Source organism: Ornithodoros turicata, chromosome 1 (assembly GCF_037126465.1).
Source record: "Ornithodoros turicata isolate Travis chromosome 1, ASM3712646v1, whole genome shotgun sequence".
In the NCBI taxonomy this organism is placed as follows: Eukaryota; Metazoa; Arthropoda; class Arachnida; order Ixodida; family Argasidae; genus Ornithodoros; species Ornithodoros turicata.
In genome coordinates, this window is record NC_088201.1 from 179639034 (window position 1) to 179661104 (window position 22071).

General features: G+C 43.8%; 1 protein-coding gene across 3 annotated transcripts; it reads right to left on the minus strand.

The window, feature by feature from the left end:
• Positions 1–2702: 2702 nt before the first annotated feature.
• LOC135378847 (tetratricopeptide repeat protein 1-like) lies at positions 2703–21834 on the minus strand. 3 transcript variants are annotated; one of them, XM_064611981.1, is made up of 8 exons: positions 21517–21834; positions 19346–19451; positions 16540–16677; positions 10938–11075; positions 8776–8937; positions 5171–5356; positions 5044–5098; positions 2703–2863 (listed from the first exon to the last, which is right to left on the minus strand). In XM_064611981.1, exons 3-8 carry the CDS (start codon positions 16666–16668, stop codon positions 2748–2750), a joined length of 786 nt encoding a protein of 261 aa, XP_064468051.1. In that variant the 5' UTR covers positions 16669–16677; positions 19346–19451; positions 21517–21834; the 3' UTR covers positions 2703–2747. The 3 variants fall into 3 exon arrangements, with proteins under 3 accessions (XP_064468051.1, XP_064468052.1, XP_064468050.1); XM_064611982.1 differs by having other exon boundaries at positions 19346–19454; XM_064611980.1 differs by lacking the exon at positions 19346–19451 and having other exon boundaries at positions 21517–21832.
• Between the last annotated feature and the right edge of the window lie 237 nt (positions 21835–22071).

Here is a 22071-nt window from a genome sequence, read left to right on the forward strand (position 1 = left end):
CTGGCTGGAGACCACAGCTACTACTCTACAAACTTCACGTCACTGGAGCCTTCTTGAATTGAGAGCGTATCTAGGGCTAGGGTTTCCACCTGGCCGGTATTATACCGGCACGGCCGGTTTTTTGCTCACTCTGCCGGTTGCCGGTAGGAAGGTGATACCGGCAGCCTTTTGCCGGTATTTGTGACTCAAGACCTTTCATATGGGCTTTTGCGGGGTTTTCCCTTCAACATTCCACTACAGCTTGAATAAATCTGGAGCACAGACCCAACTCCGTAGTCACCAGTCGTTTTCTTAGTTATGAATTATTATTATCATTGTTGTCTTGAGCAAGTACGCTCGTTCTTTATTTCTCTCTGTATACTCTCCACCCCTCATCCACTTTCTCTTGCCCGCAAACATTTCCTCCTTTCACTCTATTCCACCTCCTCTCCCTCAGCCGGTATTTTTCACTACGGAAGGTGTCAACCCTATCTAGGGCCCGGAAATTTAGACACTAAAAACGATGGAAGTAGCCAGGCAGATAGGCCCTCAAAAACACCAAAATGGGCAATAAAAATGCAAAAATAGGCTCATATCGAAAGAAGAAGAAGAAGAGCGCTTGTTGGCTGTAGGGATACATGACAAGGGAACGTGACAGATAAAACAGACGCAGTAAAAATAGGCACATTAATCTGAGAGAACTGATGTTCTGAGGCTGGAACAACATAGAAAGGACAAATACATTCTTTGTATGTATTTGTCCCAGCTATGTTGTCCCAGCCTCAGGACATCCGTTCTCTCATGTTCAACTGATGCAGCTTGCGTCGATCCCATCGTACGATTGTGTGTATGAGAGAAAAATGTAAGAGTGAGAGAGAGTAGTTCCCTTCAGATGACGCGCCCCTGGAAGTCGCTGGGTGGGGGGTGTTTGCTTAGCTCAATTGGTAAGAGCTCTGTACCGGCAGTCCAGAAGATGTGGGTTCGAGTCCTACTGCTGGCTAACCTTTTCAGTGACTTCCGTCTTTCAACATTAATCTGGTATGCTCTTCAGCTTTGTTGGTGTTTCAGAATGCTCCATCCAGGAAAACTCGCACGTCGCCGGCAGGGATGGGCATAAATACACTTTTTGGGTATTTAAGTATAAATACAAAATACACTACATGTTTTCATGTATTTACATATTGCCTATAAATACTTTATCATGAAAGTAATTAAATACAAAATATAAATACATTAAGACAGTATTTAAATACCGTAACTACTTCCGTAAATACTTTGAGCAGTCCAGGCACATTATTCTTTTAAATTAGTGTATAAATGGAGCCACCTGTGGATGATACCCTTCATCCCTGGAGGCTAACAATGTGGAACTCGAGAGAAGCCCACAAATACAAGAGGATGAGATATGTGTATTTAAGTGTATTTTAAATATAAATACGCCTAAAACGGTATTTAAATATAAATACATTTTTCTTGCCTGTATTTAAATACGTATCTTAAATACATGTATTCATATTTTAAATACTATTTTAAATACAATGTATTTAAATACTGCCCATCTCTGCACGTCGGCTACGGTACCGTGCAAGCTTTAACTTGTAGTACACAAATGCTGAGGCGGCCTAGAGCCTAGAGCCACACTATATTGAAAACCTCCACGGTAAGGTCAATGAAATACTCAGTGCCGGGGAAAATAGAATAAATGACAACACTGAATAGCAATCTCTAGGAATCTTTGGACTAACCTCTATGCCACATGACCTGGTTCTTCAAGTTGGGCTTAGCACTAATACAATCTGTTAGTATTGCTTGTTTGTTGGCACAGAAGTTTCCTGAAATCAGCAGCAAAATCCTAAACTATTCTAGCTGTAAAGCCAACTGCCCCTGCAGAGAGCTCGGACGTGCATCTATTAACCTGACATATCAAACTGTGCCATACCCAGTTATCAATGCGCAGGCATACTGAATTCTTACTTAGTCTCTGTATTTCCTCCTTAAAACGTTGTTGCACATTCCCAGTGCATCAAACTACAAATAACCACAAATGTGAAGGTTTAGTATTGTGTGTTCCTGATTGTGTTTCAGAACTAATAAAAAACTCTGGGCTGTCATGAGCATGTGGCATTGATGACATTACTCCTAAACAATTGAGAGATACTAAAAATGTATGGGGCAAATTCCTGGTTTTAATAATGCAGCAGTACCTCATGACTGGCCACATCCCTTGTGACTGGCATGTCGATCATACCAGGAGAGAAATGTGGTGAAAATTTTTCTCTGACCTAATAAGGACCCTCGTTTACTAGCTTTGCTTCTAAATTTCTGGAGCGTATCATTGTTAAAAATATCGTAAGTTTTAAAAGCAAACAATTTTTTCTGTGCTGTGCTCTCTCAACCCAAAAAACATTCCAGGGAAAACGACTCTTGTGATTACACTCTGTAAATAAAGTTTTTAGTGCTTTCATGAGAATGTGGGGTTATGTCTGGACCTCCGTGTTTTCGGGTTTTATATGAGGAGCTGTAAAACGGGGCAAAACTGGGTTTAAATCGGCTGGAAAATAAACGAAGTACAATTTCAGACCAATGGCTGTCGTATTGAACATGAGCGCAGTGCTCATGTTGGCACAAAGTGAGGACAATGAAAGTTGGGCTTCACTGGGTTTTAACCCAAAAAACACAAGGTGTAACTATGTCGGACAAGCTCTAACGTATACCCTTTGCAATGAAAGGAACAACACAATTTATTAACTAAATACAGGACAATGATCTCACTTTTGAAACTGGACAGAATAGCCACCGCTCTCTTCATTCTTAACAAATTTAAAGTTGTCGGTGGACATGCCAAAAGGGTTAAGCACCAGGTTGCCCAATTCCTTCAACTTGCCTAGAGAGCAAAAGACACAAATTTACTGCGCGTTAAAAATGTAATTCACTTTCTGCAGTGTCTCTAGTTTTGTATACAGTTCTACTACACACCTTCGATGTGCTCACGTATATAGTGGAGACCGCTTATGACGTATGTTGGGGGACTGCCGAAAATCCGCACTACAAGCTGTACCCCTCCTCAAACCAAATATCACATTTTAAGCCAATACATGCCCGAGATTGGGCACCCACCTTTCTGTTATACCATGTTGTGTGCACCGGACTGAACAGCGCAGAGATTTCATGTACAAAAAAAAAAACTGTTTATTCAATGCTCTCACAGAGCCTGTAAAAATGCCGCGATTTTTGTCTGGCATATTATCCTGACCGTGTCTTGCATGTGCGTCCCCAACAATCATAGAAATATTAAGAAGTATGCTAGAAGGAAACCTCCGAGACTGGGACGTACGGGCGAGGGGAGCGCCATACTGAATCAGCTACTGTTGTCGTGGCGCATGCAAACAAAGGAATCCAGTAAGCATACAGCAAACATAACGCCAAAAATGTTTTTGGAACAGTAACACACCGCCAGAACCCATGAAACCGTAAGATATATGAAAACACATACACACACGAAGAAACAGACACGACACGGACGCCACATGGGGACGCCGTCTCCTCCGCTGCCTCAACCAGCCTTGACTACAAGACTGGATAGGGGCGGACACTGACAAAATATGTAGCCGACGGAAGCAGAGGAGCAACCGAGCAAGTGTTGCAACAGGTTTTGGAACTGTGGCTGCTTTCACGGGCTGGAAATACACGACGTTTCCTCGGCTGATTCAATATGGCTGCCTCCGAGCGCATACATTGTGAGAGGGAAGAGCCCCGTTCAAGTGCTTTGCTCTCCTCCGATCCTCCTCCCCAGCTTTCCTTCTAGCCTCTCTCCGTAAGATTTCTATGCCAACAATGGCGCAGCAACTGAATGCCTCATCGCTCAGTCCACTCTGGGCACAGACCACGGAGTAAGAAGACTAGGAGGTGAAACTGCCCATAGAAGCAAGCGCCGGCACGCGACCAGAGGCTGTCACGTTGGGGGAGAGAAAAAAGGCAGTTGCTGATTTTACGCGACAGATGGCAGTGCGGCGCTGTCTTCCATTTTTGCGCTTTTGCGTGGATCGCTGTGGGGAAAGCAGTGCTTTTCGCGAGTTGTACGCCAGCCTCTATGGATGAAGATAAACTGATGAACGTGAACGATGCTTGTATCGGCAATAAAGGTCACGCTTGTCAACTACATAGCGCTTCTTGTTTAGCGAAATCGGCGGAAAACAATTTCGTTCTCTCGTCTCTGTTGAGCAGACGACGGGAGACGATGATCGCGAAAGCGTTTCACCTTCTTTTTCTTTTCTAGCGCTTAATTCGCGTGTTTTAATTGCGCCGCCGGCAAGCAACAGTATCACGTGACTGCATGCTTGTCAAATTTTGCGTCCTCGTGCAACAGATGGCACTGTGGGCTGGGGCGCGTGCTCCTCGTACATTCTCTGGTCGCGGGAGAGAGTGAAGTTTCATCTCCTAGTCTTCTTACTCCGTGGCACAGACATACCTTAGTTTGTGCACAGACAGTATCACATCTTTACGAGACGTCTCTGGTGCCGCAAAGTCCCGATCACCATCCCAGTCGTTTTCCAGCTTGCACGCCTCACGGTTCTAGGCTGCTTATACACTATCGCTTCATCGATAGCTATTCACTCTCAGCTGCAGACATGGGTGCCCGTCAAAAGTGTCCGCTGAAGACACAAAGTCGTTCTCTACAGGATTGTTCCATAAGTTCTGCGCGTTGATCATGTCTCAGATGGCACGTGGGGAGTAATGCAAAGAGAAGTCAGACGCTTTCCCGGCAAACCTCCTTGCAAGACACCCTTACCCACTTCCTCATGAGGAGATGACAGAAGTGTTCTCCGCGGTGGATGATTCACGCTTCGGAATTCGCCAACAAACGCGCACTGTGCTTCGGCGACCGCACTATAACCGGTATCCCGCGTCGGTGTGGACCATTATAAGCGGTATTCCTATACATTACGTTCTACGGGAAAAACATTAGGGGTCGGGATAAGCCACATTATAAGCGGTTACGTTATAAGTGGTCTCCACTGTAACGGAAAAGACACCAGTTTCCCCACGATGCTCATCACCGCTCACCTATCATCTCTGTTTTGAGCCTTTCGTTCCGCTCGTTGATCTTATCAGGAAGGACCTGAAGAAGAAGAAGAAGAAAAAAAAGAAAATGTTGCGTGATCAAACAATATACAGTTTCTCTGTGCCTCACCACACATGCCCTCCGTGCTTCCTGGATGCTGGGGTCCAGCTCTAAAGCGCGTTTATAATCTGCCAGTGCTTCATCAAGCTTCTCAGTCTCTTCATAGAGATGTGCTCTTCTTAATATGGCCTTAATATAGCAGGGGTCCAACTCTATTGCTCTGGTGCAGTCTTCTATTGCAGCTTCTTTTTGGTCCTAAAATGAGGTTTCATCCAGAGGGAGGTAACAGAAACGGAAACAGTGTTATACCGGAGACATAGCAGTTAAGGGTGAAAGCAACAGAAATGAATGTCACGCACTCGGAATACCTGAAACGTAAACAAAAATAAAAATAGTTTACAGTAATATAACTCGGGAACTGCAGAACCGGCAATTGCTACGATCGTCTGCCGAATCAGTTGGATAAATTTATTAAATAAAGCTGAATGAAGCGAACTAAAATTAACTGGGGAAGTACAGCGATGGACAAAGGTTTACGGAACACGCACCAGCGTATTCCTTCCTCAGCGAATGGGACCGTACGGACTTACGGGTGCGGTTCTTACACAGTTACAGGAACTTCCAAGTTGGAAGCATAAGTAACATGTGTGAACTATGTGAGCTGTTCAAAGAAACCATGAACTATAATTTTGTGTAAAGGTTTCATGCAGGTACATCTAAAGTCCTCACAATTCGTATCTGAATATGCTACACGTAGACGTGTTAAGTTTTGTGACGTTCTCAAAGCTTACAAAAAAAAAAGAATGGAGGGGAGCTCTGAAAACCGAAACATAAACATAATGAAAATTAAAACATCGCTGGCAGTAACAGAAACAAACAAACAAACAAAAAAAAGATTCCGTTCCCTTTTCCTGGTTTCATTTCCTTGGAGAAAAGGTCATGCGCTTTGGTCATCACTGTCCCTTTCAGCAGCGAAAGGCGATTTCATTTCGATTCAGGCAGGGTCCCAACCTTTTGGTCTTCGATTTTCGTCGTTATTTGTTATGAGATAGACCCACCTATGGCATGAACATTGGAGTTGTTCCGGCTTTCTTATATGCAATGGTTCGCGAGATGTAAAATAAGAGCATAGCTATAGGAAGAATGTGTGTTTCGCTCAGATGCAGTTTGAAGCACATTGATGAAGATGCTCAGTTTGAAGCACACCGTTTTGGTGTTTGTAATAGACATCGCTTCTACCTTTTTACTACGTAATTCCCATGTCACGGGCTATGACCCTGCATGATATTCATTATCTCTGACCAGCATAACGTTTTGCTTAAAAAAAAAAAAAAAAGGAAAATTGTTGCCCATTCAATTTTGCACAGTTTTTTTCGCCTTGCTTGTGCGGGTCATCTCAATCAACGTCGCAATGACATACTGTAAAAGTCGTTGATTTCGCGTGGAATATATATACGCCTTTTGGTGGAGGCCATTGTTGACGTGGGAACTTAAATTTGCGAAAAACAGAAGCTCATGTTTCTCAATGACGTCAGTGTATCTTTTTGCGGGTGCTTAAATTCGAGAATTTTCGGCGCTCGTGAAAAACACAAAAAATCATTTTCCATTTCTGACCCCTGCAACTCTACCTTGGAGTGCTTATACCAGGGCTAAAGTTTATGTCAAAAGAAAGCAAAAGCATTTGCCATGAATCACAATTTTTCTTAAATGAATAAAAAATGGCATTTTCGAGTACGCGCTTCGTGAACTTTCACAAAATTTCCATAACTATGTCAATCCGGGCACAAATTCCCACTAAATAGTGGAACACAGTTGCTTGTGCTGGGCACCATAAAAAAAGCAAACATTAAGGTTTCATTTAGTGCTTATTTTATTGAGATGCTGCAAAGGTGACCGGCATAAACGGGGTGAGAAAAACTGTGAAAAACACTATTGCAGTTTTCTTACGAAGCTTTCCGCTGGTGAAAGACGATTAATATGTCGCAGGGTCATAGCCTACGACACGGTAACTAAATAGTAAAAAGGTCGAAGCATTTGCCATTACAAACGCCAAAATACAGCACTTTAAAGTGGCGAGGCAACCCACGTTTTTGCGAAACCAGAACATTTCAGAAAGCCGGACCAACGCCACAGGAGGGGGATATCTCCCGAAAAATAACCAAGAAAATCAAAAGACACGAAGGTTGGGCCCTGCACGAATCGAAGTGGAACAGCTAAGGCCCCTGGTTTTCTGCTGCAGCACTGACTTGTAAATTCCGCGATTTTCTGCGGCAAGCAGTCATTGGCTGCTTGAAACAGGAAGCACTTTATTTTCTTGGATAATGTGGGACCAAAAAACATGTGTTAAAAAATTACAGATTGAAAGCACTGTTGTGGCTCAGCATTACATACATGATATCTTGTGCTCTCCTCTGACAAAGAATGCCGTGTCTCCCCTGCAACCATTCTATACATGCTGAAAGATCTTTCGGCATCTACAGAGTTTATAGGAACTTTATAGGAAGATTATAGGAAGGAGCTTACAATACATGCCCTATGGAAGTTGCATATGTAGGACATCCTTACTGTTTTTGGGCTGTAGACATTATTTAAGTGTAAGCCAAACTCCAAAACATCAAATCAAAATCCTCCACTGCCACCGCTAAACTGCACACGGGAGGGGCTGCCGCCCCTTCCTCAGGCGGATTATGCACAATAAACTTGGGATAACGCTACCTCGAGCTAAGCTACAATCTATCTGTGCTTGTCCTGCAGAATGGGGAGTTTTGTAAAGCAGGCTTCACCTCATGCAGGGAACCGTCAGGTGAAGCCCACTTTCAGGAGGTGCCGCTCATATTCTGCGAATGGGCGGACATTCGGAAATCCGAATATTGGGTATTCGATTCACGAATGAAATATACTTGGAGTGACTGATATCTGATTCGAATTTGAGAACTTGAATATCTGCACACCCCTAAAAACAAGGGATTCTGCGAAATTCTGTGCCAACCGAAGGATTCCGCGATACCTCGCGGAAAACCCGGGGCCTTAGAAATGGCCCTCTCCTCCAATGCAAACAATATGACTGTCCTTGCATTTACTGACCAAGGGAGGCTCCGTCTCCTGGGTACGTGCCAATAGGAGGAAGTGGAGGGCAGGCACTTCCCAAGCCTCTGCTCTTGCCTGAGTGGTGGCGCAGTGTTCTATCTACCAATCTAACCAAAGGCTTCGCCGTCCGTTAACCGGCGTACGCGTGATTCCCGCTTGAACCCATCCCTATGTTGAGAGACGGTGAAGCCATTGGTTAGATTGGGGCGCCATGGTAGAAGCCTTGCAGCAAGTGAAATAATGATAGCTACACTCCTGTCCAAGCCTCGTTCAGCTGTTGGTTAGATTAGTGCACCATGGCTGAACCTTCAGAAACGCTCAACAACGGCAACGCAACATCGGAACGAGGCCGAGCGGGAGTCGCGTGTACGCCGGCTAACGGACGGCGAGGCAGTTGGTTAGATTGGCGCGCCATGGCAGAAGCCTTGCGACACGCGAAAAACAACGGTAACACTGCGCTACCTCTCAGACGAGAATAGAGGCTTGAGAAGTGCCTGCCCTCCGCATCCTCCTATTGGCCCGCATCGAAGGGGCGGAGCCTCCCTCGCTCTTGGTCAGCAAACGCAAGGATAGTCGGTAACACTCACCAATCGAGACCGAGCCGCTGCACGATTGGAATAAATAATGGCCGCATCCAAGGTACACAGTCGTAAGGCTTGGGTGTATGCGTCCGAGGCTTCCTGGAATCGGCCATTTTTGAACATTCCATTGCCATCCTCTTTTAAATGACGAGCTTCCTTCCGCCTTTCCTGTTGGGGGAAAACATTTCTACAATGGACACGTTTGTGCTACATGCAAAATTTTCAGAAACGGCACCAATATAATTAGGGCCTGACTTTTTAGGGTTAAACCCGTATCCGCCCGATATTTACCCCCCGAACGAAATCTGTAAAATTCGGGTTTAACCCGAATCTACACGAAAACATCTGGGTCGCGTGGCACACTCATAAGCGTGCATTCAAATAAACGATGAAGGATGAAAGTCACTGAAAAGGTTAGCCAGCTGTAGGGATCGAACCCACATCTTCTGGATTGCCGGTCCAGGGCTCTACCAATTGAGCTAAGCTAACACGCCTCTCCAGCGACTTTCGGGGTGCGTCATCTGAAGGGACGACAAACCAGCCACTCACTCTCACTCACCCTCCTTTCACTCTTACATTTTTGCTCACTCATACACACATTCATACGACGGAAATCGACGCAAGCGGCACCTGTTGAACAAGAGATAAACTGATGTTCTGAGGCTGGAACAACATAGAAGGGACAGATACAAACAAAGCCTCAAATTGCCTAAGAAATCAACGATGAAGGATGAAAGTCACTGAAAAGGTTAGCCAGCTGTAGGGATCGAACCCACATCTTCTGGATTGCCGGTCCAGGGCTCTACCAATTGAGCTAAGCTAACACGCCTCTCCAGCGACTTTCGGGGTGCGTCATCTGAAGGGACGACAAACCAGCCACTCACTCTCACTCACCCTCCTTTCACTCTTACATTTTTGCTCACTCATACACACATTCATACGACGGAAATCGACGCAAGCGGCACCTGTTGAACAAGAGATAAACTGATGTTCTGAGGCTGGAACAACATAGAAGGGACAGATACAAACAAAGCCTCAAATTGCCTAAGAAATCAACGATGAAGCTGGCTAACCCTTTCAGTGACTTTCATCCTTCATCGTTGATTTCTTAGGCAATTTGAGGCTTTGTTTGTATCTGTCCCTTCTATGTTGTTCCAGCCTCAGAACATCAGTTTATCTCTTGTTCAAATAAAGTTTGGTAACATTGCTAAACATTAGTTCCATGTTAAGACAAATTTTTATTCAACAAAAAAAATCACCCGAATACACCCGAATTCCTGACGACAGAATATGCCGTAACGGGATTTAACCCGAATACACCCGAATTTTCAAATGAAAAATATCACCCGATATTTACCCCCCGAATCTGGCCAAAAATAAAACCCGAAAAAGTCAGGCCCTAAATATAATGCACCCATAAGTGCTGGGACATGAAATGAAAAATTACTGTGGTAGCTACGGGGCATAGAAATCTTAAGGAGTATGCTAGAAGAATACCTCAGAAACTTGGACATACGGGTGAGGGTAGCGCCATATAAAATCACCTACCGTTGCTGCGGTGCATGCAAAAAAAGAATCTGGTAAGCATACACCAAACATAATGCAAAAAAAAGGTTTCTGGAGCAGTAACACACAGCCCTAATCCATGAAACCCTAAGATTTGAAAGAAAGAAAGAAAGAAAGAAAGAAAGAAAGAAAGAAAACAACAACAACAACAACAACAGACGCGACACGGATGCCTCAGAGTGTATACATTGAGAGAGGGAAGAGCCCCCCTCTTTCTCTCCTCAGATCCTCCTCCCCACCTTTCCTTCTAGCTCTCTCCGCAAGATTTCTATGCTATGGGGTGCGATTGAAACTATGGGAAGCTCACTGAATGTCAGTGGCATCAGGATGGAGAACATTCACTGTCCTCACTACTACAAACAAAGGCAGAACATGTTACTCCGGTACTACATGTTACTTACAGGTGTCTCCCTTATGACAGTCACACTTGAAAACGACAGCATGATTACCGCAGGACAGCTTATTTCGCTTTCAACACACCAAAGTTCTCATTCGATATTGCCTCGTAAAAGCAGCAAACTTAATGCCCCTTGGAGGGGGGGGGGGGAGGGGCTTGAGGTAATGACATAAATAAATATATAAATAAAAGATGGTCCCATTACCTCTATCTCATCCTGGGTCATCGATTTTTCCAGCTCCGCTAATCTTTCATAACTGTCCTCCTCGCTTTGTGAATCTTTGGCAGGATCCCCTTCCTCTGGATTCTCACAACCTTCTTCACAGTGATCCAACGATGAACTCTGTTAACATAAGTACAGTCGTCTCTCGTTAACACGGACACTTTGGTCCCCAACCAAAATCGTCCATAAAGCAAATCGTCCGTATTATCGAATACCGAGGAAATAACGAAAACAATGCTGAAGGTGTACTACTTCGTTGCACATTAGCAAAACGTCAGCAACACGTAGAGCCTGCTGCTCATTGCCTTCAAAGAACTGGAATTCTCGAATTCGAATCGAATATCAAACGCTCGAACTATTCGATTCGCGAATCGAATATCCAATATTCGATTATTCGAATATTTGACTATTCCACGAATATGAACGACACATCCCGAAAGTGGGCTTCACCTGACGCTTCCGTGCATGAGGTGAAGCCTCATTTACGAAATTGCCCTTGCTGCAGGACCAACACAGGCGGGACAGTGCCTATGTGTACGTTATCCAAAGTTAGTTTTGTAGACATCGTCTGTGGAAGGGTTTGCGCCCCTCCCATATGCAGTTTAGCAGTGCCGACGAGGGACTTTGATTTGATATCTGTGACTACAGCCCACGAGATTTGATAGATTTGACTACAGCCCACGAAAAGGGTGTTCATGGCAAAGCTGAGGCAGGATGCCAATTCGTTTGTTTCACAAATGGCCTGTGGTTGTCTGAAACAATTACCGCCTCATCCGTATAACATGCTACTGCCTGACATAAAATTTTGAAATGAAGGTAACCACTCCAGTACTCCAGTAAGTGTAGGCTCACCTGAAAAGCAGGAAGCACTCTCGTGTAAAATTAACGAGTAGGGGCTTTAAACAGAAGAATTGCATGTCTCTCTTGTGACAGCTAATGCCAGAAAAATTACACTAAAGCCAAGGGCTACAAAATAGAAACTTTTAGTGCGAAAGTCACATATAGATGGGCTGCACTGGCCCTAAAGAAAGAGGGAAAAGAAGCACGCGTATAGGCGGAGTGCGCCGGCCCTAAAGAAAGAGGGAAAAAGCACTAGGAAAGCTATGGTGTGATGTCACGTGCAACCCATGTATTGTAAATTTTGCACGAATATTCGATATTCGATTCGGTATTCGGAAATTTTGCCTCCATTCGATTCGACATTTGATTCGACTTAAAATATTCGGATTCGCACACCCCTAAGTTTAACTATAACTACTAACTACTTTGTGATGGAGTAGTTTAACTAGTAGTTCAACTACTTTTCAGGGGAGATAGTTAAGAATACTTCTTTAACCACTGCAATGTATTTTAGCTACATCTATAACTACTTAACATTGGCCATCAACACCAATCTTATTCTATAGTGTTCTTGGACACCTGAATATGATTCACAAGCATCGATAAAAGTGAAGATTTAGTACACATGCATGGCACAATTGTTCTGCACCTCCGTTCTCATCAAACAAGTAGCTCAGAGTAAAAGTTGGAAGCACAATCGTGCCGTAAAGCTTGGAAGTAGCTGGCGCCTGCAGTAACCTAACTACTGTAGTTAACTACTCGAAATAGTAGTTGAACTAGTAGTTGCACACTGCATTTCTGCAAGTAGTTAACTACTTTTTAACTACAATCAGGTAGTTTAACTACATGTAGTTAACTACTAGCCATCACTGGTGTTGGGTACAGTCATGACATCATACAGTATTTTCCAGGCTCTTCATGTCCACACATAACCCCCTTTCCTCTTATAGTTCTTGTGGATGGTTGCAACGGAGAGGGCATAGCCCCCTACGCAACGGAACATCCTACTTTAAAAAATTAGTTCACCCGTGGAATATGGGAAGAGGCTTGCCCTCCGCACCGATACCGTAGATAATGACGAGATAAAAATACGTGGACTGCATATGATGTGCACCGTGCTGAACCGTCCATTGTGTGAAAAGCAAGCTTCCGTATTAACGAGACGAAAATGCATCGAAAAAGTTTGGTCCTCACAAAAATCGTTCATAATTCCGAGCTCTCCATATTAACGAGGCATGACTGTATGCATCAAAAACACATTCTCTGCAACTCTTCACAAAAGCCTTGCGTTTCAGTTACTTCAGGTTACTTTTCAGGGTGTCTACCAAATGGCAGCCTTAAAATTCCCCTACTTTCCCAGGACTTCACTGACTATTTCAAGCCAATCCGCTGACCAAAACAAAAAGGAACTCGGTGGCTGCTGCTACGTTTTGATACAAATCCCACATTTAAAAAAGAAAAGAAGGAACAGATCACTTATCGAGTATTAGTGAGGCCGCCCTAATTTTCAGCTTCCGAGCTTGTCATATTTGCAAACTGGTACATGCGGCAAAGTTGCTCAACCATCGAAGGGCACTCACGATTTGCCGCACATTCCGACGGCACTTCTCTGCGATCCCCCCCCGACTTCAGCTACTACTATGGAAATTTTCCTTACAAAATGCTCTCTTTTCCAGGTTGGTAGAGAACCTGCTTTTCTATGTCAAATTTCAACACAGTAATCCTGATTTTGAGTGCGTTTTTTTACTCCAACGCCGTAACTCGGAGGTAACTCTCGGTGAGCGGTGAGCAAAAAATCAGGGTTAGCAGAAATGACGTCACAACCCGCCGGCGAAAATTCACCTCCCATCGCCCGAGGGTACCTGCTGTGGGGGTACCTGCTCAGCAGGTGGGTTAGCACGGGTTTGGACGTCACGCGTGCTAATTTTTGGTGGGCAGAAGACAATCTGTGCATGGCTTCGGATTTTCGTTTGACGGGTATATCCCAGCAAATCGGGTGGTGTCCGCATTGCGAAGTCAACAGTGGAAACTTACAAGGGCAAATTCAGGATATTGGCATTTTCCAGGGGTTAATTCCTGTCATGATTAATGGCATAGATCGAGAAGTAACCCATCATAAAGAACTCGTGACGGGTTAAGTTACCGCGCAAAAAATGTAACTAAGTTAATAACGAAGTTCTTCAGCATGAAATGTAACTCGCAGTTACAGAGTTACATAACAAACAAAAAAGAACGAGTTACTCCCAAGTTACTTCGAACACAAAATAGCACTACACAGGTGCAGCGCGTGTGAGCAGTTGAGTTCGACCTTGAGTTGCCTGCATTGAGTTTTCGTTTATGTCAAACAATTCGAATGCCTTGCATCTTATTCCCTGTGGGCGCACAATGGTTCAGCTTTATTTCAATGGCAGCGGTTCTTAATTCGTGAATAGAATACTGTCACTGACTGAATATCACGTTTTATGGCATAAAACGCCATGAAAGAACCAGAGAGAAAGCAAGAAAATATAAGTGGACGTGAGTGAAAAGCGAAATAAAAGTAACTTTAGTTACTTTGGCAAAGTTACCCGGAAAAGAAACGAGTTCCTCTGAAAGTTACCATGGCACAAAAACACAGAGTTAAGTTACAGGTTGCCAAGAAAAGTAACGTAGTTACAGTAACGAGCTACCTCTAACTCTGAGTAATGGTTAGTGCGATTAAGATTTCACCCTCTCACTCGCATTTAATCGGCCACTCCACCTCATTCGAACGAGCCCTTTGGATTCTACGTTGCGGATGTCTGATCCCGAGAGGAGTTGCATGGAAGACCCTTTCCCGCATAACGAAAAGCATCATTGATCCATGGTGTTTGTGCCCACTATTACAGTCATGGAATTTGAATTCATTATCTGATGAAGCACATGTGGCTGTTGTTTCCTTAGTAATTCTTTTTTTTACACGTGATTATTTATTACATGCACATCAAAGCACCCTAATGGGCGTATAGTATATTAATGTGACTCTTTAGTGAGGTTGTCACTCGTACAAAATCGCTTCTAACACGCGCTGCTCCGCAGAGGAGAAAAACACGACTGCTTTCTTAGGAAGACAGACGAACACTACTTTATTGTACAACAGACGGAAATAGAAGTGCGTACATTGGGAGATATCAAGTCCAATTCGGTTAAAGTCACGTTCCAGGCCCCAACCTGCCGCGTATTCGGTTACATGCCTGGTCTTCTGTTTATGTCTGGCCCTTAAGGGGTCGTCTAACAAGTGTCCGTTCGATTCGTTCGTTGTTTCGTTTTTGTATCATCCTCCCCCCCAAAGGAGTTTGATAACTCATTTCTTCTACAGACATTCCAATGGGAAGAGTAACTGCAGTGGTCTTCGTGTGATACGACCAGACGGCAACTTGATAACACAGGAACGAACTTGGCCGTCCCTTCCCTTGTAGAGCTCCAGTATTCGAACTAATTTCCACAACTGACGTGGAATCTTGTCTTCATGTAGGAGAGCTACGTGTTTTTCTCCTCTGCGGAGCAGCGCGTGTTAGAAGCGATTTTGTACGAGTGACAACCTCACTAAAGAGTCACATTAATATACTATAGGGCGAAGTGAATGGTGAGGGCTTAAGGAGCGAGTAGTGAGCATGGAGAAAAAAAAAAAAGGTTTAGGAAGGAGAGAATATTGATTCACTGATTGATTGATTAGTAAAAAGAATAGTATATGCTTCTGAAGTGATTCTATGGTTTTTTTCAATTATTTCAATTACCATCACATGGGTGGATTGTGTTCGAAATGACTCCCCATTGTGCCTGTCACGTGTTCAGCCAAGTCTGGTTTACAGTATGCATAGTCATTTAATTTGACGTGTCCAAACATATGTGATCTTTGGGGGGTCCTCGTTTAGCGTGTTCCTTCTGTGGCTGGCGATTGTTCCTTTGTCATCCCGTTCCACCAATGTACTGTATCGAGCAATCGGGGACATGAGTACGGTTACTGCAGGAGAGCTTATTTCACTTTCTACACAGCGAGGTTCTCATTCGATATTGCCTTCTAAAAGCATCAAGACCAACAGTAACAGGAGCAAACGTAAAACCCTTTATAAATATATAAATGAAAGAATGTTCATCATCTTAAAGTCAATATTGTTGTTATTTCATAAATAGGCAAAAATGGGAGAAGTCTAGCACTCGCAAGTAGGGTTGCCACCTTTCGTAGTGACAAATAGTGGCTGAGGGAGAGGAGGTGGAATAGAGGGAAAGGAGGAAAGGCTCGCGGGAAAGGGAAGTGGGTGAGGGGTGGAAGGGTAGACACAGAAGACAAGAGAGAGAGCTCAAGACAATACAAGGAGACGTGTTCCTGTGTGTAATGATAATAATGATAATGAGTAACTAAGGAAACAACTGGTGACTGCGCGGAGTTGGGTCTGTGCTCCAGATTTATTCAAGCTGTAGTGGAATGTTGAAGGGAAAAGCTCGTAAAAGTCCCTATGAAAGGTCTTGAGCGACAAATACCGGCAAAAGGATGCCGGTATCACCTTCCTACCGGCAACCGGCAGAGCGAGCACATAACCGGCCGTGCCGGTATAATACCGGCCTGGTGCCAACCCTACTCGCAAGTGAATAAAATAAGTATTTAAAGTGATTGAAATGTTTATTTTCCTGAAAACCAAGCTTTTGGACGGAGTAAGTAAAATAAATGTTTCAATCTCTTTAAATACTTATTTTATTGTTATAAATAAAACACGGTACCCATTACCTCTATCTCAGTCTCAGCCATCGATTTTTCCAGCTCCGCTACTCTTTCACAACTGTCCTCCGTGCATTGTGAATCTTTGGCAGGATCCCCTTCCTTTTGGTTTTCACAGCCTTCTTCACACTTATCCATCGATGAACTCTGTTAACATAAGTATACATCAAAAACACATTTTCTACAACTCTTCGTAAAAGTGTTTCCGACGCAGTTCTGCACCGCGGGTGTCCTACGTGAGTCCGACATTTAAATTACTTCGGGTTACTTTTTTACGTAAAAGTTAAATAGATAAAATGCTGACTTTGGACGTGTTTCTTGATTCGACTCTGGCTAGTCGGGAGTAACCGCCGTAAAAAAAATCGGGGTTAGGATAACAGGCCTCCGGTGAAAATTCACCGGGGGTGACAGGGGTACCTGCTCCCGGGTACCCTGCTCCGAAAGTGGGTTAGCGAGGGTTCTGACATGATGCACACCAATTTTTGGCAAGCAGACGACAGGCGGTGCACGGCTTGCCGTCAGGGGAAGCTGTCCATAATAGTGAAACAAGATCCTACGTGAAATTCTACGTGGCTAAGTGAAGATTCTACGTAGATTCTACGTAGATTCTAGTGAAAGCGTTCTACGGGGTTTCTAGCCATTTGTGCCGTCCATTGTCCAAAAATGCGAGACGCAAATGCATTGGAGAAGTTTCGTTCCCAAAAAATGCTGTCCATAATCCGAGTTGTTCACATTAATGAGAGACAACTGTATACAGGGTGTTCGGTGAGAAAGTGTCATTAAATTTCTAAAAAATAGGTTTAACTTAAGAAAATTATGAAACTACTTGGAATACACACACACACAGACTTTTGCCACAGATTCGGGCCGCTTGCGTTCGCGTCATACATTAATTAAGCTAATTTCGCTAATTGAACTCGAAAATTAGCCAAGCAGAGGTAATGTTTTTCTTGATGAATTCCGAAGCCAAAATCACAGATTTTTTCAGAAGATTTGTACAACAATTTGACAGCCGCAAAGCCGTCACTTGGCAAGGCGTGCCCATGAAATTTGCGTTTGCGTAAATGCTGGCTCTGCCTTTATCGAGACAAAGTGGAAACAGCCACACCCGATCGAGGGCGTTACCGTGGCAACCGACGTTATCATTGGCTGGGGACTGACGGTATGCACGTTGATAAGGGCGGAAGGCGTGATTATGTCCTTGTTCGCATAGGAGGGAGGGTATTTGGATGGAACTAAAATTTCCGCAAACATAAATATCAGCAAGCGCACCTCGCACGGTGACGGTTTTGTGGCTGTCAAATTTTCGTACGAATCTTCTGAAAAAAACTGTGATTTCGGTTGGAATAGTGTGCTATAGCCATTGGCTTCCAAATTCATCAAGAAAAACGTTACCTTTGCTGGGCTAATTTTCGAGTGCAATTAGCAGAATTAGCTTAATTAATGTGTGACACGAATGCAAACGGCCTGAATCTGTGGCAAAAGTTTGTGTGTGTGTGTATTCCAAGTAGTTTCATAATTTTCTGAAGCTAAACCTATTTTTAGAAATTTAATGACACTTTCTCACCAGACACCCCGTATGTGGGCGGGCAGAAGAGGTTGTAGAACTGAAACGTATACAGTGAACCCTCATTAATATGACCCCCGATAATCTGACATACGCACTTTACGACCATACTCCTGGGGAACAATGCAGTGAAACCTCTGCAAATCCCCCCGTTAATATGACAATTCCGCATTATGACCAAAATTTTCGGGAACAACCATGGTCATAATAACGAGGGTTCACTGTACTGAGTACTGAAATAAATGAAAATAAATGAGCACTGAAATGTAAGGGCATTCACCTGGTGCAAGGGGATATGGCCGTATTGGAAGCACTGGCTTTTCAAAATGCCAGAGACCAATTTAACTTTTTAGCAACATGAAAGACGAGGTGATGCCTGAACAACTGGTGGGCTACTAATAATTTTACAGAGATTAAAGGGACCGTGAAATGACTTTCGCGAATTCCGAGTACTCCGCAGGAAACCGTTCTCGTGATCCCTCACTATCGTACACACATAGACTTTTAACCGCATTCAGTACAGACAGGGGGCGCAGTTATCAGACGAAAATAACGGGGCGTGACCGCCAGATATGTGCCTTCCAGGCCATCCGATCCTCTCAGCCAATTGTGAACGACCAGGAGGACACATCCCATGGGACCACGTGGGGTGCACGGTTTCCGTTTGGATAAGAACGACGTCGCATATCTGCCGTCGAAATCACTCGGAATATGGCGAAAGGCAAATTGTCAGCAATGGAGGAAGAGATCATGTGACACACACACAGCATCTATGGATCGTTCGGTACTCAGCAACTCGTAGTATGTCACCGACGGAGGTATGTTCTGACGAAGAAGTTCTAAGAGGAAAACGTGTTCCGTTAACCATGCTGACAGTCAACGGCTATACAGTCTACCCTTGATTTATGAACCTTCGATTTGTGAATTCCCCCGTTTTATGAACACGAGCACGGGGAACCAAACTTTTTCATTCACTTTCCCCTCGTTTTATGAACCTCGATATTCGAATAATGAACGGAATTTCTGGGAACCAACTAGAAGTTGCCCAGCGTTTTTGCCCTCAATTTATGAACGGATCGTTCCGAGGTCAACAGAAACCTTCAAAGGGATTATTCCGTGGTCTTATGAATGACGCCTGAACGGACAAAACGTTTTCCAGGTATTGCACCCTCGGTTCTTAACCCCTCGAAATCCGAACAACAAACGGGTTTTCCGGGGTCGCGCAAGGTGCGACCAAGTGTTCCTGACCTCAGTTGATGAATAAGGTGGTCGCTGTCACCCGGAGATTAATAAACGGAGGTTAAAAATCCCGGAGGAAATCCGAGACCAGTCCAGTGCGAATGTGGTGACATCTCTTCTTTCCAAGATTGACACAGCGGAAGACATGGTCCAAAGCAAAATTAAACAATTTAGTATTGCATAATAAACAGAGTGTGAATGCGCTAACATCTGTTCTTTGTGAGATTGATACAGCAGGATGCATGGTCAAAAGCAAAATTACACAATATATGGCATTATAAACACAATCCCAACTCGGAAATACTGTTCCATTTGCTCGATAGTACTCAGTTAACAGAATTTTTGATTTATGAATCCCTCGATTTATGAACGATTTTTCGGAGAACCGGGGGTGTTCATAAATCGAGGGTCGACTGTATTACATTTCTCGTAGGATTCTGCGATAAATACAAGAATATCTTCGCTATCTGAACCATTTTTAACTTCATATTTCACAGAGTGAATGCTTCAGTACAGGGGAACAAGTTAAAAACGATCGTCGGCTTGTCAAATATCCTTTCGTGGTCCCTTTAGTATGTGCACGGTTGCTGGTACTGCTTGTGACACACTTGTCTGAAACGACGGTGATGTCGCATGCGACGAACCTGTCCCATTTTCGACTTTCGAGGGGAGGCTCTGTTTCACACAATGCCGCCGTCCGAAAGAGATCACCCGCGATACTCGAGTGCCTAGTGCGTCGTCTGCTAGCATTCTTTTTCTCCCCCATGCTAGCAGACGCCACATAAGTATCACGGATGATCTCTACCGGTTCGCGGCATTGTGTGAACCAAGATTTCTCCTCCGAGGCAACAGCGGTACAGGGAGGAGACCAGCCACAACCACAGGGCGGAGATTCCAGACAAGTGCATCGCAAGCAATACACGATTGTTCGAACTATAATACTCTACTATACGGGGTGTCCCAGGAAACGTGTCATTCAATTATAATAAAAAAACCTGAGCCACCTAGAATCAATGCGCTCAACGGCATTTGTTCTTACTAGGTTTTTGCCACCTCCTGATGTGAATGTTGTGTAACCTAAGTTAAATTATGTAAATTTTTGCTAACTCAACTCAGAAATTTGCCAAGTAAAGGTCACTTTTTTTACCCCAGCAATATGAAGCGCGTGCCGAATTCAGTCGAAGTCATGATGATTGACAGTGAATATCCTTGTCAATTAGCATTAATTTGAGTAAATTAGATACGCCCTTCACACTGGTGGTGTAAAAAAGTGATCTTTACTTTGCAAATATCCGACTTAAGGTCGCAAAAATTTACGTAATTAAACTTACATAACACGACATTCACATCAAGAGGTGGCAAAACCCCAGTAAGAACAAATGCTGTTGACTGCATAACTCTAGGTGGTGTAGCTTTTTTATGATAATTCAATGACATGTTTTCTGGGACACCCTGTATACTGCTATGCTATACAGGGTGTTTCTTTTTATCTGCAACAAATTTTCATAAAAAGGTGAGATGCCTTAGGGCACTCTTACTCTTGGCTTTGGATTACTTGATGGGGGCTGCTACTAGGAAACCATATTTTCTCTCAATGAGGTGACTAATTAGCAGAAACATTTCAGTCAACTTTTTCATTATTGACTTTAGGGGGCACGTTGTAGTTGCGATATTTAAGCCTGACATCCTCATGATGCGCTAGAACCCCTTATGAAGCACAGAAGCAATCACAGCGCGCGCTATGGATTTAAGTCTTTGACCGCTGTCGTCTACTATAAACCGCAAGAGGTCGACAAAAGAGTGTCAACGACGTTGATATCACCACCCTCACTTTCAACGTCTCACAGAAAAAGCGTCGTACGGCTTCCTAGTAGCAGCCCCATCGAGTGATCCAATGACAAAAGTAACAGTGTCCTAAGGCAACTCCCCTTTTTATGAAAATTTGTTGCAGCTAAAAGGAACACCCTGTATATTTCTAAGCTACATAGTTCTATGCCAGGTAGTGCAAGCTACCTTCCAACCCAAAGTGTAGAGCCACGGAATCCATCCATATTCAGACTTGATTGGGTTTTTGAAAATTAGCAAAAAGTTGGAACCCTCCTCTGGTGGCACACGTTAAAACATTTCATTACCCATGGTGAATTCTACAGGTTAATGTCACATGGCTAGATAGAGCTTACCGTTTTCTGTGGATGAAGTCTTGTTTTTCTCAGTTTACTCGAGCATGGGGTGCGTGTCCTGATCCTTGAGGTTCTTCTTTGGGCGCTTCTCCAATTGTTTTTCGTCCTGGACAATCGTGGAGCAAGATAGCAGGAAACAGAAGATCTCGTCACTAATAATAATAATAATTGGGAGTAGATTTCCGCGAAAAGTAAAACAGCCTAGAAGTAAAGAGCTGCTCCTAAGTAATACTTGAAGCTAATCTGCCATTACTACAAGCGTGCTCTGCGCTTAAAACACTTTAAACACTAACTTTAAAGCCAGCGCCGAACACGCCCGCATGTTTACTCACCGTCACCGCCATATAGGAAAGAATGGTGCCGATGTCGTTGCGAATAACAAATTAGAGTTGTTTTAAGCGCTGTGTGCACTATTTATTTACAACTGATCTCTGTAGTGTCTTCAATAACAATATATCAATGACCATAGCACATACCACATAGCGTATGACCATAGCAGACGACGATAACCGTCGTGAATGATTACGTTTTTTCAATGGCGCATATGAAAATTAA

Bases quoted from the DNA above. Each gene is read 5' to 3' on its own strand.
- LOC135378847 (XM_064611981.1), bottom strand. From the start codon at position 16,668: ATGGATAAGTGTGAAGAAGGCTGTGAAAACCAAAAGGAAGGGGATCCT. The intron at 5,099-5,170 runs GTGAGGCACAGA...CTTCTTCTTCAG, and splicing joins AAGCACGGAGGGCATGTGTG to GTCCTTCCTGATAAGATCAA. The intron at 2,864-5,043 runs GTGAGCGGTGAT...TTTGCTCTCTAG, and splicing joins GCTCAAAACAGAGATGATAG to GCAAGTTGAAGGAATTGGGC.